The sequence below is a fragment of the Gadus morhua genome, chromosome 16 (genome assembly GCF_902167405.1).
Source record: "Gadus morhua chromosome 16, gadMor3.0, whole genome shotgun sequence".
Taxonomy (NCBI): Eukaryota; Metazoa; Chordata; class Actinopteri; order Gadiformes; family Gadidae; genus Gadus; species Gadus morhua.
The window spans coordinates 1,830,318-1,844,189 of NC_044063.1; the positions used below are offsets into that span (position 1 = coordinate 1,830,318).

Genomic DNA, 13,872 nt, shown 5'->3' on the forward strand with positions numbered 1-13,872 from the left:
CTGTCTGCCTCTCTGCTTCACAATGCAGATAAAGACGTTTAGATCAACTAATCCAACATGAAGGTTCACTAAAACACAAACCACTGGTCTGAAGAGAGAGCGAGAGAGGACGGGCGATGGCCTATAGGAACACACCTGTTACTGTGTACTCTGTTCTGGGAGAGGCAGAGGAGTTGAGTTACACTGAATATCAGACTCGTCACCTAAAGACTGTGGAGGTGATGAGTAGAGTCATAGTATACCACACACACACACACACACACACACACACACACACACACACACACACACACACACACCAGTATACCACACACAACCATGTATTGATACAAACACACAGCATCACCATATTTTGACACGAACACACACACACACCCCTCATCCAGTATACCTCACACACCCTAACCATGTATAGATACACACACACACCCCAACCTGGATAGACACTCCTCCACCCCAACCCTTACATCTGCTTCATACGAACCCTGATACATAAACCTTAAACTACCTATAAACTATCACGATGAACGTCCCTTAAACCTGTGCAGCAGGAAGCTGTGTGTGTGTGTGTATGTGTGTGTGTGTGTGTGTGTGTGTGTGTGTGTGTGTGTGTGTGTGTGTGTGTACCAGCAGAGCACAGTCCAGTTCTACTCAACCAGCAACAGTAACCATGGGAACACAGCATCAACAGTGGACAAATAGACGGGGTTCACGATAATGTACGCAATCAAATATATCAATCATTATGGTCTGTCGCCGTGTGAACCTGGGAGGGGTCAACTTGGGGTCACATGGGGACTCCATTCTACCCTGAACCTAACCCCGAGGTCAAAGGTCATCCTAACCTGGTGTCAGTTCTGGCACACACACACACACACTCACACACAGCGGGTCTTGTTTACGTTGGATGAGGACGTTTCAGTGGTTCATCCACATCAGTGTTTCTTCAGGGGGTCATGAGGTCATCTCTTCACCATCAGGTGTGATTGACATTTGGCTCTGTTGGTTTTACTGGATAAATAATACGATTATAACGGCTTATGAGATCACTTCTGATCCGAGGTTATTTTCTCTCTCTCTAATCGACCCATCAGCATTTGAGAGGCACTCCAATAACTCCTGACTTCTACCCAACGTGTGTGTGTGTGTGTGTGTGTGTGTGTGTGTGTGTGTGTGTGTGTGTGTGTGTGTGTGTGTGTGTGTGTGTGTGTGTGTGTGGGTCTGTGTGTGTGTGGGTCTGTGTGTGTGTGGGTCTGTGTGTGTGTGTGTGTATGTGTGCCAGGTAGAGAGATGTCTGACCAGGAAGAAGGCGGATCACAAGAGCTTGGGGATGGCTCTGATTGGTTAGTTTCCCTCACTGAGGAGGAGGAGGAGGATGCCATCAGCGAAGATGGAGGCCTGGCTCTGCAGTGAGTCTCCATGGGAGTCACCTCTGACCTCTGTGACCTCTGACCTCCCTCGCCCCTGACCTCTGACCTCCCTCACACCTGACCTCTGTCACCTCTGACCCCTGACCTCCGTGACCCCTGACCTCCGTGACCTCTGTCCCCCCTGACACCTGTGCCATGTTCCGATATCCATTCTTCCATGAGTACACTTAAACGTAGTACACTATCCGCAAGTGCGCTAATTTTCAGTTTTCAGTGTTGTTCCAAATCGAATACTCCGTGGTGCATTAACCGGAAACTACGATCACGACTGCCGCCGCGGCTCCTCCCCCGCAATAAACACCCCGCTTTGAACGGTGAACTCTTTACGCCTAGCACCTATAAAAAGCTATAAAAACTACAAAATGACTATTTATGTAGGCTATGTGGAAAATGCGCCGACTTTGGCTCAGCCTGGCTCCGCCCTCTTCCGCTACGTAGCTAAGATGGCTGCCGTTGAGCACGAAAAGTGTACATCGCCACGCACTTCGCGATTTGACCGTTTTGAGTACACCCTCCGGGTCCTTTCAGTACACTTATTTTCGCCCTGATCTGAATCGGAGCGCCCTTCGTACGCAAACTTAGGCCAGTAAGTACGGATAGTATGGATACTGGAACACAGCACTGACCTCCGTCCCCCCTGACCTCTGTGACCCCTGACCCCTGACCTCGGTCTCTCCCCATAGGCTGGACCGACGCTGGGTCACCTGGCATCACTTCATGAAGGAACATGCCCACCTGGACGCCTGGCTTCGATTGGCCGAGCAGGCGGCCGGAACCTGCAGCTCCGCCCATGTGACCTACGACACGGCCAAGGATAGGCTGAGGACGGTGGAGGTGTGTGTGTGTGTGTGTGTGTGTGTGTGTGTGTGTGTGTGTGTGTGTTGTATTTTGCGTGTGTGTGCTAATATGTGTGTGTGTGTGTGTGTTATAATGTTTGTGTGTGTGTTGTATTTTGTGTGTGTGTGTGTGTGTGTGTGTGTGTGTGTGTGTGTGTGTGTGTGTGTGTGTGTGTGTGTGTGTGTGTGTGTGTGTGTGTGTGTGTGTGTGTGTGTGTGTGTGTCTTCCAGAGGCTGCAGTATGAAGCTGGTCTCAGACTGGTTGACCTGGACGTCCTGACCAATCAGAGCCGGGGTCTGGGCCGTGAGTTCCGCGGCGCCGTGCGGTCCCGCCTCCTGGGGATGACCCGGGACGCGGCCCGCCGCTGGGACGCCCTGGCCGCCGCCCTGCAGGGCCACGCCCGCGGGCTGCAGGTACGGGCCCCTCAGAATGCGGGTTCTCAACTAGCGGCCCCAGAGCCACTGGGGGCCCTCAACCAGCGGCCCCAGAGCCACTGGGGGCCCTCAACCTGCGGTCCCAGAGCCACTGGGGGCCCTCAACCTGCGGCCCCAGAGCCACTGGGGGCCCTCAACCTGCGGTCCCAGAGCCACTGGGGGCCCTCAACCTGCGGCCCCAGAGCCACTGGGGGCCCTCAACCTGCGGCCTAATGTTGTTTTTGGCGGCCTGTTTTAATTTTGGTTTTATTCTAGTCTTTCTCTCAAGCTGTCATTTTAGTTTTTATTAGTTTTAGTCACGTTCATACTCTTTTCAGTCTAGTCAAGTTTCAGTCGACTAAAAGTCTGAGCATTTTAGTCTTATTTAAGTCAGAAATATCCATGACTATCTAGTTTTAGTCAAAGCAGATTGTATTAGTTACTTTTTTGTAATGCAATTCTATTTAACTCAGTCAATATAGTATAAGTAGGCTACCTAGTAGTATTGACAAAACCAACATTTTATTTTTTGCCAAACCCATTTCAGAATTCAAACAAGATAATCTTATTATTATATTATTGTTACCTTTATAGACTCAAGAATACATCCATTCCAGACATGGAAGACACTCTGATATGAATTTACAACGTATTTATTTTACCAACCAAACATGTTCCTTCCACATTAGAACGGCGAATTCCGACACTGAAAACGATACTTTTCAAAAAAACACTACGTTGTAGTGTGGTCAGGGTAGACGGAGGCTTTCAGATACGATGGCGTTCGGTTGCCATGACACTGCCATGACGCCGCCACAAGCTTGCGCTCATCTAAAAAAAAAAATGGCAGGGGAAATGGAAATGATGATTCCTCTGTGCAATGTACTATGTATCTTCAGTTAAAAGATGTACGTTTTTATATTTACCCGGATTAGTGTGGACAGGGCCTTACGTTTTCATTAAAGGTCCCATGACATGCTATTTTATGTATTCTTTAATATAGGTATTAGTGGGCAACTAACACAGTATTCAAAGACGTTCCTGAAATTCAGCCGTGGTGCAGAGTTACAGCCACTCCGAGCCAGTCGCACATTGAGCTTCCCCCAAATGCGCTGTTTCGGTGGGCGTGTCAAGGAGGAGGGTGGGGGTGTGGCCCTGAGCAGCTTGCAGCCAGGAACGGTACCATGCGCTCTGTTTACAGTGGATGTATCGCAATGGCGAGGCGCACACAGCCTTTAGCCGTGTTCTGTAAATATTCTAGAACACACGGGAGTCCTGGAGCTCTATATCTAAATATTATCATATAGCCTACACAGATATCTATATCATATAATACATATTATCACGGCCAAAAGCTGTGTGAGCCGATATTCCGACGTTCCTGGTTCTTCAACGTCCACATCAATGTGAATACACACACTGTAACGCAAGTGTTTCTTGTCGGTTCTTTGACGTGTCTTGTATTTCCACAACGAGACTGTCGTGGGGGTTATCTGAGCCATGGTTGAGAAGGAATTGGGGGAAAGGAACTTTGGTTTGACTCGCTGAAGTAGGCTACATTAACTGCGACATGCCGCGAGGCACCATCGCCCGGCAGCGGGCAGCCGGCAGCAGGCAGCGCGCAGTTCAGTCGACTTCAGGTTGATGTGAAAGTGGAAGAACCAGAGACGTCGCAGAACCCGTCAAAGTCGTTTGTGATTCATAATATCGTCTGGAGGCGCACACAATATGTTATATGATATAGATATCTATGTATTATATGATATTATTTAGATATAGAGCTCCAGGACTGTAACGCAAGTGTTGTACACTTCCTTGTTATTTGGATAACCGTTCTGCTGTTGGTGTGATGGCGCATAACGCGTCGGACTCTCGTCTCTGGTATTTCTACAACGAGACTCGTATTGGGGGTTATCTCAGCCAAAGTTGAGAATGAATTGGGGGGAAGGAACTTTGGCTTTGACTCCCTCAAGAACATGAACCACGACATGGAGGAGAAAGGGATTGTTGGCGGCGAATGTCTCCCGCTTGAGCCCCGCTGAGGGACCACCGCCGGAGGCGGAGGTGCCTAAGCGCTGCCCGGCAAAGATCCCTTTCTCCTCCTTGTCGTGGTTCATGTTCTTGACTTGAGGGAGTCGAAGCCAAAGTTCTTTCCCCCCAATTCATTCTCAACCTTGGCTGAGATAACCCCCAATACGAGTCTCGTTGTAGAAATACCAGAGACGAGAGTCCGACGCGTTATGCGCCAAATAACAAGGAAGTGTACAACACTTGCGTTACAGTCCTGGAGCTCTATATCTAAATAATATCATATAATACATAGATATCTATATCATATAATATATTGTGTGCGCCTCCAGACGATATTATGAATCACAAACGACTTTGTCGGGTTCTGCGACGTCTCTGGTTCTTCCACTTTCACATCAACCTGAAGTCGACTGAACCGCGCGCTGCCTGCTGCCAGCTGCCCGCTGCCGGGCGATGGTGCCTCGCGGCAACCGGCGGCATGTCGCAGTTCATGTACTTCAGCGAGTCAAACCAAAGTTCCTTTCCCCCAATTCCTTCTCAAACATGGCTCAGATAACCCCCACGACAGTCTCGTTGTGGAAATACAAGACACGTCAAAGAACCGACAAGAAACACTTGCGTTACAGTGTGTGTATTCACACACACACATGTGGCGCTCGCACGGTCGAGTCTCATTGGCGGGCCAACGTCTCTGGGCGGGCCAGGCAGAGTAAGGGGAGGAGCCGAGATTCCTCATGACGTCATGAGCACAGACATTCCAAATCAGCGCGCTTGAGCCTCCGTTTTTTCAAAGGCGAGCAGAACAGCTAGTGCTCGTTTTACACCAAACGCAAGTTTTAGCCACTGGGGGACCATAGGCAGGCTAGGGGAACTCATATTTATGTTAGAAAACCTCACAAAGTGAGATTTTCATGTCATGGGACCTTTAATGCTACCACCACAGCTGCGTCTTGTGAATCTAAATAGTGCCGCGACGAGCGGGGATTCAGGAAGTAACGTAACCTGATACAGCCCCAGAAATAAAAAAAATTAAAAAAAATTCTCGACTAGTTTTGGTCAACGAAAATGAAGAGACATTTTCGCAGAGTATTATTTTGTAAAACACATTAGTCTCGTTTTTATTCGTCAACAATATTGCATTATGTATTTAATTATAGTTATTGTCACATGACCAGCATTTACGTTGCGTCTCGTCTTGTTTTCCTCACGTGATTAAGGGTCGTTGACGACGATATTTAGTCATAATTTTCGTTGACAAAAGCAACACTACTGCGGCCCCAGAGCCACAGGGGGCCCCAGAGCCACTGGGGGCCCTCAACCAGCGGCTCCAGAGCAACGGGGGGCCCCAGAGCCACTGGGGGCCCTCAACCTGCGGCCCCAGAGCCACTGGGGGCCCTCAACCTGCGGCCCCAGAGCCACTGGGGGCCCTCAACCTGTGGCCCCAGAGCCACTGGGGGTTCTCAACCTGCGGCCCCAGAGCTGCTGGGGTCCAGGTTCTCAACCTGCGGCCCCAGAGCCACTGGGGGCCCTCAACCTGCGGCCCCAGAGCCGCTGGGGGCCCGGGTTCTCAACCTGCGGCCCCAGAGCCGACGGGGGGCCCGGGTTCTCAACCTGCGGCCACAGAGCCGCTGGGGGCCGCCTCATCTGACATCGGGGTCATGGCAGATTGCAGACAAGGATTCTTGGTTCTAATCTAAATATTTCAGAGGAGTGAAATCATGTCGGGAACACTATGACCTTTGACCTCAGTAGTACTCGTGGCGTCCCAGAGTTAACGGGTAATTATCCGCGTTCTTCTGTGGCAGAGTGTTGTGTCCGAGAGGGAGGAGTTTGAGGCGGAGGGGGCGGAGCTAGGCCTGTGGTTGGCTGACCTGGACGCCCGTCTGTCTGAGCTGGACCACCAGACGGGAAACAGCCGCAGCAAGATGAAGGAACTGCAGGTGAGATGAGGACTCAGGAGTGTTTGAAGCGTCATGTGATTCAGCTCACCTGGCATCACAACTGCACTTACGTCGCCATGGAAACAATATGGCTGTTATTCAGGAAGGTGTGTGTGTGTGTGTGTGTGTGTGTGTGTGTGTGTGTGTGTGTGTGTGTGTGTGTGTGTTCAGGCGTGTGTGTGTGTGTGCTCTATAATGTGTATGCGTGTGTGTGCGTGTAGTAATTCCAGGCCTGTGTGTGTGTGCTCTATAATGTGTGTGTGTGTGTGTGTGCAGTCGTTCCAGGTGTGTGTGTGTGTGTGTGTGTGTGTGTTTGTGTTTGCAGTCGTTCCAGGCGTGTGTGTGTGTGTGCTCTGTAATGTGTGTGTGTGTGTGCAGTCATTCCAGGCGTGTGTGTGCGTGAGCTCCCAGCGTGTCGGCGTGCTGCTCGACCGCGGGGAGACCATGATGCAACGCTGCGCGCCCGGCGACGCCCAGGAAGTAGAATCCTCTCTGCTCCGCCTCCTGCAGCGCCTCACCTCCACCTTCAGCCGCATCACCTCCACCCACCGACGGCTGCTCAGCATGAGACTGGTACCTGTCTGTCTCACCGACCTGTCTGTCCCTCTGACCTGTCTGTCCCTCTGACTGACCTGTCTGTCTGTCCTTCTTACTGACCTGTCTGTCTCTCTGACTGACCTGTCTGTCTCTCTGACCGACCTGTCTGTCTCTCCAACCTGTCTGTCTCTCCAACTTGTTTGTCCCTCTGACCGACCTGTCTGTCCCTCTGACCGACCTGTCGGTCTCTCTAACCGACCTCTCTGTCTCTCTAACCGACCTGTCTGTCTCTCTGACCGACCTGTCTGTCTCTCTGACCTACCTGTCTGTCTTTCTAACCAACATGTCTGTCTCTCTAACCTACTTGTCTGTCTCTCTAACCAACCTGTCTGTCTCTCTGACCAGCCTCTCTCTCTAACCTATCTGTCTGTCTCTCTAACCGGCCTGTCTCTCTAACCGGCCTGTCTGTCTCTCTGACCAACCTCTCTCCAACCAACCTGTCTGTCTCTCTAACCTGTCTGTCTGTGTGCAGGTGTTTGAGGACGACTGCCTCCTGTCTCCTGCTCCGGACTCCGGCTGTCCTTCTGAGTCTCTGCTGGAGGAGGAGGGAGCGCTTGATACACCCCGCCTGGACCTCGCTACCTCCTCCCTCCACCCCCTCCCAACCTCCACCCTCCCCGCCTCCCCCCTCCACCCCCTCCCTACCTCCACCCTCCTGTCTCCTGAGCTCGGTAGGTGTCGGTCTGAAGCAGGAAGCAACAAGCGCTCCCAAACTTCGATTCTCATTCTTCTCTCAACCAATCACAGAGCTCGAACACAACGTCACTTCCTGCAGGGAGCCTACCCATGAGCACCTGGGGCTGGAGTGGGACCCCTCGGTGGACGTCGGCCCCTCCGTAACCCACGGCAACGAAGACTCCTCCTACTTCAGCTTCAACACAGGTGGGCGGTCCCCACCTCCCAGCCAATCCCCGGCCAATCTCGTGTGTGTGTGTGTGTGTGTGTGTGTGTGTGTGTGTGTGTGTGTGTGTGTGTGTGTGTGTGTGTGTGTGTGTGTGTGTGTGTGTGTGTGTGTGTGTGTGTGTGTGTGTGTGTGTGTGTGTTACAAAGTCACTGATGTACTTTTCATTTGAAATAAACTTTTGCATCCCATAATATCAAGCATTTTAAGATATTGTAAATGTATTTTTTAAGTGTGGGTGTGTGTGTGTGCGTGTGCTTGTGTGTAGGAGTGTGTCCTAGGTCCTTGTCTCCCTCCAGGGGGGAGGGCCGATGGCCCCGCCCCCGGTCTGATGTCTTCGATGACGTCACCAACCAGGAAGTGGACTCTGTGAGTTCTGGAATTTTGTTTTCCCACAGAAGTCACACACACACACACACACACACACACACACACACACACACACACACACACACACACACACACACACACACACACACACACACACACACACACACACACACACTCTCTTTGTGATCAGATGCATTAGAGTTAATCTTGTGGTAGAGGGAGGGTATGGGGGTGAAGAGGGGAGCTGAACTTCAGTTGAACTCCTCTGTGTCTCTCTCTCTCTCTCTCTCTCTCTCTCTCTCTCTCTCTCTCTCTCTCTCTCTCTCTCTCTCTCTCTCTCTCTCTCTCTCTCTCTCTCTCTCTCTCTCTCTCTCTCTCTCTCTCTCTCTCTCTCTCTCTCTCTCTCTCTCTCTCTCTCTCTCCTTCTCTCTGTCTCTGTCTCTGTCTCTCTCTCTCTCTCAGACCCCGTTCTGAGCACTGTTGATGATGATGATGAACATCATGTGTTGATTGCTTTGGCCTAGGGAGGCTGAACTTGTTTTCCTCCTCAGATACCCGACCGACAGGTCTGTGAGCCAATCAGCTTCAACGGTGGCCGGGTGAGGGCGTGGCTCGGCTTCCAGAGCTCCACCCCCTCACGGAGTACTTCCTGTTCCAGAGGCGTCCAGACCGACGGCCAGTCGCTTTCTTGTCGCCATGACAACCGCTCCCCGCGTGACGATGCGCTCCCTTCTGGCCCCGCCCACCGGCGTGCCCTCAGATCACCTGACCCCAGGACGCCCCAAAGGGATTGGATGATGTACAGCTGTCAATCAAGCAACAAGGTGAGTTTGGTATTAACATGAGTAGCAAGAGAGAGGCGATGAGGTCATCACTGTAATGTGTGTGTGTGTGTGTGTGTGTGTGTGTGTGTGTGTGTGTGTGTGTGTGTGTGTGTGTGTGTGTGTGTGTGTGTGTGTGTGTGTGTGTGTGTGTGTGTGTGTGTGTGTGTGTTTCAGTCTAAAGTAGACCCATTGTCTTCTGACACCCAGGATAGTACTCCACACACTCCTCAGAGGTGAGCTCACTCACTCACTCACTCACTCACTCACTCACTCACTCACTCACTCACTCACTCACTCACTCACTCACTCACTCACTCACTCACTCACTCTCTAACACAAACTCTCTTTAAAGGCTTCTCGTGCTCCTCCACAATAAAAGCTCCAGGCCCCGGGGCCTCTCCTCTCTCGGCGGCCCGCCCTTCCTCTACCTGCTCCTGGCCGTGGCTCTAACTCTACTGGCCTGTCTGCTCTGGGGCCTCCTGGAGACACCATGTCACCGTGGCAACAGGTTCCCGCCAGGCAGGCTGGCACTGACGTACGTCAACGGACCCCCGCCCACGTAGAGGAGACAACCAATCAGGCGTCCCCTCACATCTGGGTGAAGAGCTGTCCTTCCAATCAGACGTCCCCTCACATCTGGGCGAAGACCTTCCCACCAATCAGACGCCCCCCTCACATCCTCACTGCCTGTTGGTCTAGGGGTGTCTGTGTGTCTGAACTGTCTGTGGGTCTAGGAGTGTCTGAACTGTCTGTGGGTCCAGGTGTGTCTGTGTGTCTGAACTGTCTGTGGGTCGAGGGGTGTCTGTGTGTCTGAACTGTCCGTGGGTCTAGGTGTGTCTGTGTGTCTGGGGGTCGAGGGGTGTCTGTGTGTCTGAACTGTCTGTGGGTCTAGGAGTGTCTGAACTGTCTGTGGGTCCAGGTGTGTCTGTGTGTCTGAACTGTCTGTGGGTCAAGGGGTGTCTGTGTGTCTGAACTGTCTGTGGGTCCAGGGGTGTCTGTGTGTCTGGGGGTCTAAGGCGTCCATCTGTCCACTAGAGGTGTGAGTCTCCTCAGGCCCGCTGAACTATCATCTAGTCATGTCCTCTCTGTAATCCCCACGTAATCCCAGGGATTATCAGTGCGTGAAATACCATATGTTGTCTGTCTTCATCCAACACCTCCACCAATCAGCACAGCAGGGGGCATCTGAGGACCTGGGAGAGGCCAGCGGCAGTAAGGCGCTGCTCTTCATAAACCTGCCATATTTCACAATCTATGATCCGATATCCTCTTCTTTTTTTTCTACGGTAGTTTCGGAAAAAACTATTTAATCATAGGGTATTTTTTGATACTGTATTTAATATTAATAATATCTATAACTGGCCTATTAAGGCCGGAGGTTCACCTCCAAAGGTCTTCTGTTAGTTAATCTGTGACGGGCAGCAAATAGTGAGTGAGTTAAAGAGACACTCACCTGCTGATCTGGGGTGTGTGTGTGTGTGTGTGTGTGTGTGTGTGTGTGTGTGTGTGTGTGTGTGTGTGTGTGTGTGTGTGTGTGTGTGTGTGTGTGTGTGTGTGTGTGTGTGTGTGTGTTCTAACGGAGTCACTGATGTCGGTGGGTATTGTGTACTTTTTGTATGCTTACACAAATGTAATGTTTAAAGACATACTTTTCATTTGAAATAAACTTTTGCAACCATTAATATGAAGCATTTTAATATATTGTGAATGTATTTTTGCTATTGGGGTATATCATTTGGGACCGTTTAAAACTCTCTCTCTCTCTCTCTCTCTCTCTCTCTCTCTCTCTCTCTCTCTCTCTCTCTCTCTCTCTCTCTCTCTCTCTCTCTCTCTCTCTCTCTCTCTCTCTCTGCTGGATTGTTCTCTCTAAATGAGGCTGTTATGTAGCACAGTCAGATGAGCGTGTGTGTGTGCGTGTGTGTGGGTGTGCGTGTTGGGGGGTGTGGGTGGCGTGCCGATCAGGGCGGCGCCCTCGTCTGGCGTGAGAAGCGACCGTGGAAGTTCAGACGTCCTGAATGAGGACGATTGTTTGACACGAGGAAAATGTCAGAGAGGAAAACCTGGAAAATCAAATTAGACGAGCACGAATCAGAGGAATTCAGAGCTAGAAGTCTGGAAGGATTCTCTCCGAGTGATGGGGGGGGGGAGGGAGAGAGGGGGGGGAGGGAGGGAGGGGAGGTAGAGAATGGGGGGGGAGGTAGAGCTAGGTGGAGAGCCAGAGAGAGGACGGAGACACAGAACCACCTGATGGAGTCTGAGGTGGCCTACTTCTCTGTCGGCTCCGCCCCATGTGACCCAGAAGTGGTTTGGTGGTGTGAACGGGTCCTATCTGGTTCCAGATCTGGTCCCAGATCTGGATCCTGGACCGCTGGGTCTACCAGAGCCTAGGCCCTCGTCAGATCTAGAGCGTTCTCACTTTGGTCCAATCAGATAAACGTCATGTGCTCATTGGTCAGAAACCCCTGGTCTGGCCCTGGGGGGTCCGGGGGTCTGGCCCCCAGAGCAGGGGGTCCGGGGGTCTGGCCCTGCAGGGGTCTGGCCCCCATTACAGGGGGACGGCCCCTCATATCAAACACTACTGGAGCATGATGTAACGATAGACCCAGAGGTTAGCTCTCAGGGTCCTGATCCATGATGTGACCCTAGACCCAGGGGTTAGCTCGGGGGTCCTGATCCATGATGTGACCCTAGACCCAGGGGTTTATGATGTGACCCTAGACGGTTAGCTCGGGGTTCCTGATCCATGATGTGACCCCCAGAGGTTAGCTCGGGGGTCCTGATCCATGATGTGACCCTACCCCCAGGGGTTAGCTCTGGGGGTCCTGATCCATGATGTGACCCTAGACCCAGAGGTTAGCTCTGGGTCTAGGGTCACATCATGGATCAGGACCCCCAGAGGTTAGCTCGGGGGTCCTGATCCATGATGTGACCCCCAGGGGTTAGCTCGGGGGTCCTGATCCATGATGTGACCCTACCCCCAGGGGTTAGCTCGGGGGTCCTGATCCATGATGTGACCCCCAGAGGTTAGCTCGGGGGTCCTGATCCATGATGTGACCCTACCCCCAGGGGTTAGCTCGGGGGTCCTGATCCATGATGTGACCCTACCCCCAGGGGTTAGCTCGGGGGTCCTGATCCATGATGTGACCCCCAGGGGTTAGCTCGGGGGTCCTGATCCATGATGTGACCCCCAGGGGTTAGCTCGGGGGGGGCCTGAGACTCTGAGCTCCCCTCAGGGGATGCCCAACACAGCGCTCCCCAGTGGTATGGTAGCATCTCCTATTAACTGGACTCTCGCTCTCAACTAGTCTGTCAGACAGATGCACTAAGCTGATCCCTGGGGTGCTGTTGGTAAACAGAGCTTATTATGGTCTGCATCGATCGCTGGACGACCCACCAGGGAATCCATCTTTGAGTGTGTGACACAGACAGTCTGCCTTCCAGAGACAGACAGACAGATGGACATTAGGAGGGGCAGACTGATTGATAGACAGGTGGAAGGATGGATGTTCCATTTCACATAGAGCTCATTTAGACCAACGTGTGTTCTCTATTTCATCTCCTTCTTCTCCTTCCTCTATTCCTCCCTCTTCCTTCCTCCCTTTCTCCCTTTCTCTCCCACCTAAATGCCTCCTCTAAGCCCCGCCTCTAGAACCCTACACACACACACCCACATGGCTCAGCCAATCAGGAGAGAGTGGAGGAGGAAACAACATCTACATGACAGGACTAGAGCAAGCTCCACCACCTCCTCCACCCAAACCTCCATCTGGGCTCCTCCTCCTCCACCTCCTCCTCCTCCTGCGCTCCTCCTCCACCAACTCCTCCTCCTCCTCCACCTCCTCCTCCTCCTGCGCTCCTCCTCCACCAACTCCTCCTCCTCCTCCACCTCCTCCTCCTCCACCCCCACCTCCTCCCCCTCATCCTCCCCCCCTCCTCCTCATCCTCCCCCCCTCCCCCTCCTCCTCCCCTCTCCCACCTCCTCCTCCCCCACCTCCTCCTCCTCCCCCTCCTCCTCCTCTCCTCCTCCTCCTCCTCCTCCCCCTCCTCCTCCTCCCCCCCTCCTCCTCCTCCTCCTCCTCCCCCACCTCCTCCTCCCCCACCTCCTCCTCCTCCCCCTCCTCCTCCTCTCCTCCTCCCCCTCCTCCTCCCCCCCTCCTCCTCCTCCTCCTCCTCCTCCTCCCCCACCTCCTCCTCCCCCCCTCCTCCTCCCCCCCCTCCTCCTCCCCCACCTCCTCCTCCTCCCCCACCTCCTCCTCCTCCTCCTCCTCCTCCTCCTCCTCCTCCCACTGATCCCTCAGCACCAGGGTGCAGCCCCCCCCCCCCCCTCCCCGGTGAGGGGGCGAAACCAGACTTCATCCACTCAGTCCACATCATCCCTCCATCATCCATCATCCCTCCATCATCCATCATCCCTCCATCCATCATTCCTCCATCCATCATTCCTCCTCCATCATCCATCTTGTTTTCCAGGAGGGGAGGGGCTTGAGGTCGCCTGGTTGATTAGATCATCTTTCATCCTTATTGGCTAAGGGTTGACATGGCAACAACACTGATTGAGCCAGTTTACTC

The 13,872-nt window shown here is 52.7% G+C and overlaps 1 protein-coding gene across 4 annotated transcripts in view; it reads left to right on the top strand.

The window, feature by feature from the left end:
* Positions 1-10,985, top strand: part of si:ch211-137a8.2 (SPEC and KASH domain-containing protein) — an 11,778-nt gene extending 793 nt beyond the window's left edge. Inside the window, exons 2-13 of one of the 4 annotated variants that reach the window (XR_003979951.1) lie at positions 1,283-1,409; positions 2,114-2,264; positions 2,498-2,680; positions 6,517-6,651; positions 7,030-7,224; positions 7,721-7,919; positions 7,996-8,130; positions 8,418-8,518; positions 9,031-9,303; positions 9,478-9,536; positions 9,656-10,064; positions 10,293-10,985. Coding sequence is in view for 3 of the 4 variants with exons in the window: in XM_030381854.1 (XP_030237714.1) it covers positions 1,291-1,409; positions 2,114-2,264; positions 2,498-2,680; positions 6,517-6,651; positions 7,030-7,224; positions 7,721-7,919; positions 7,996-8,130; positions 8,418-8,518; positions 9,031-9,303; positions 9,478-9,536; positions 9,656-9,866 (1,761 nt within the window). In the remaining variant the exon portion in view is untranslated. Of the gene's footprint in view, positions 1-1,282; positions 1,410-2,113; positions 2,265-2,497; positions 2,681-6,516; positions 6,652-7,029; positions 7,225-7,720; positions 7,920-7,995; positions 8,131-8,417; positions 8,519-9,030; positions 9,304-9,477; positions 9,537-9,655 lie in introns of all 4 variants that reach the window. The other 3 variants (XM_030381854.1, XM_030381852.1, XM_030381855.1) reach the window with 3 other exon arrangements.
* The last annotated feature ends 2,887 nt before the right edge of the window (positions 10,986-13,872 follow it).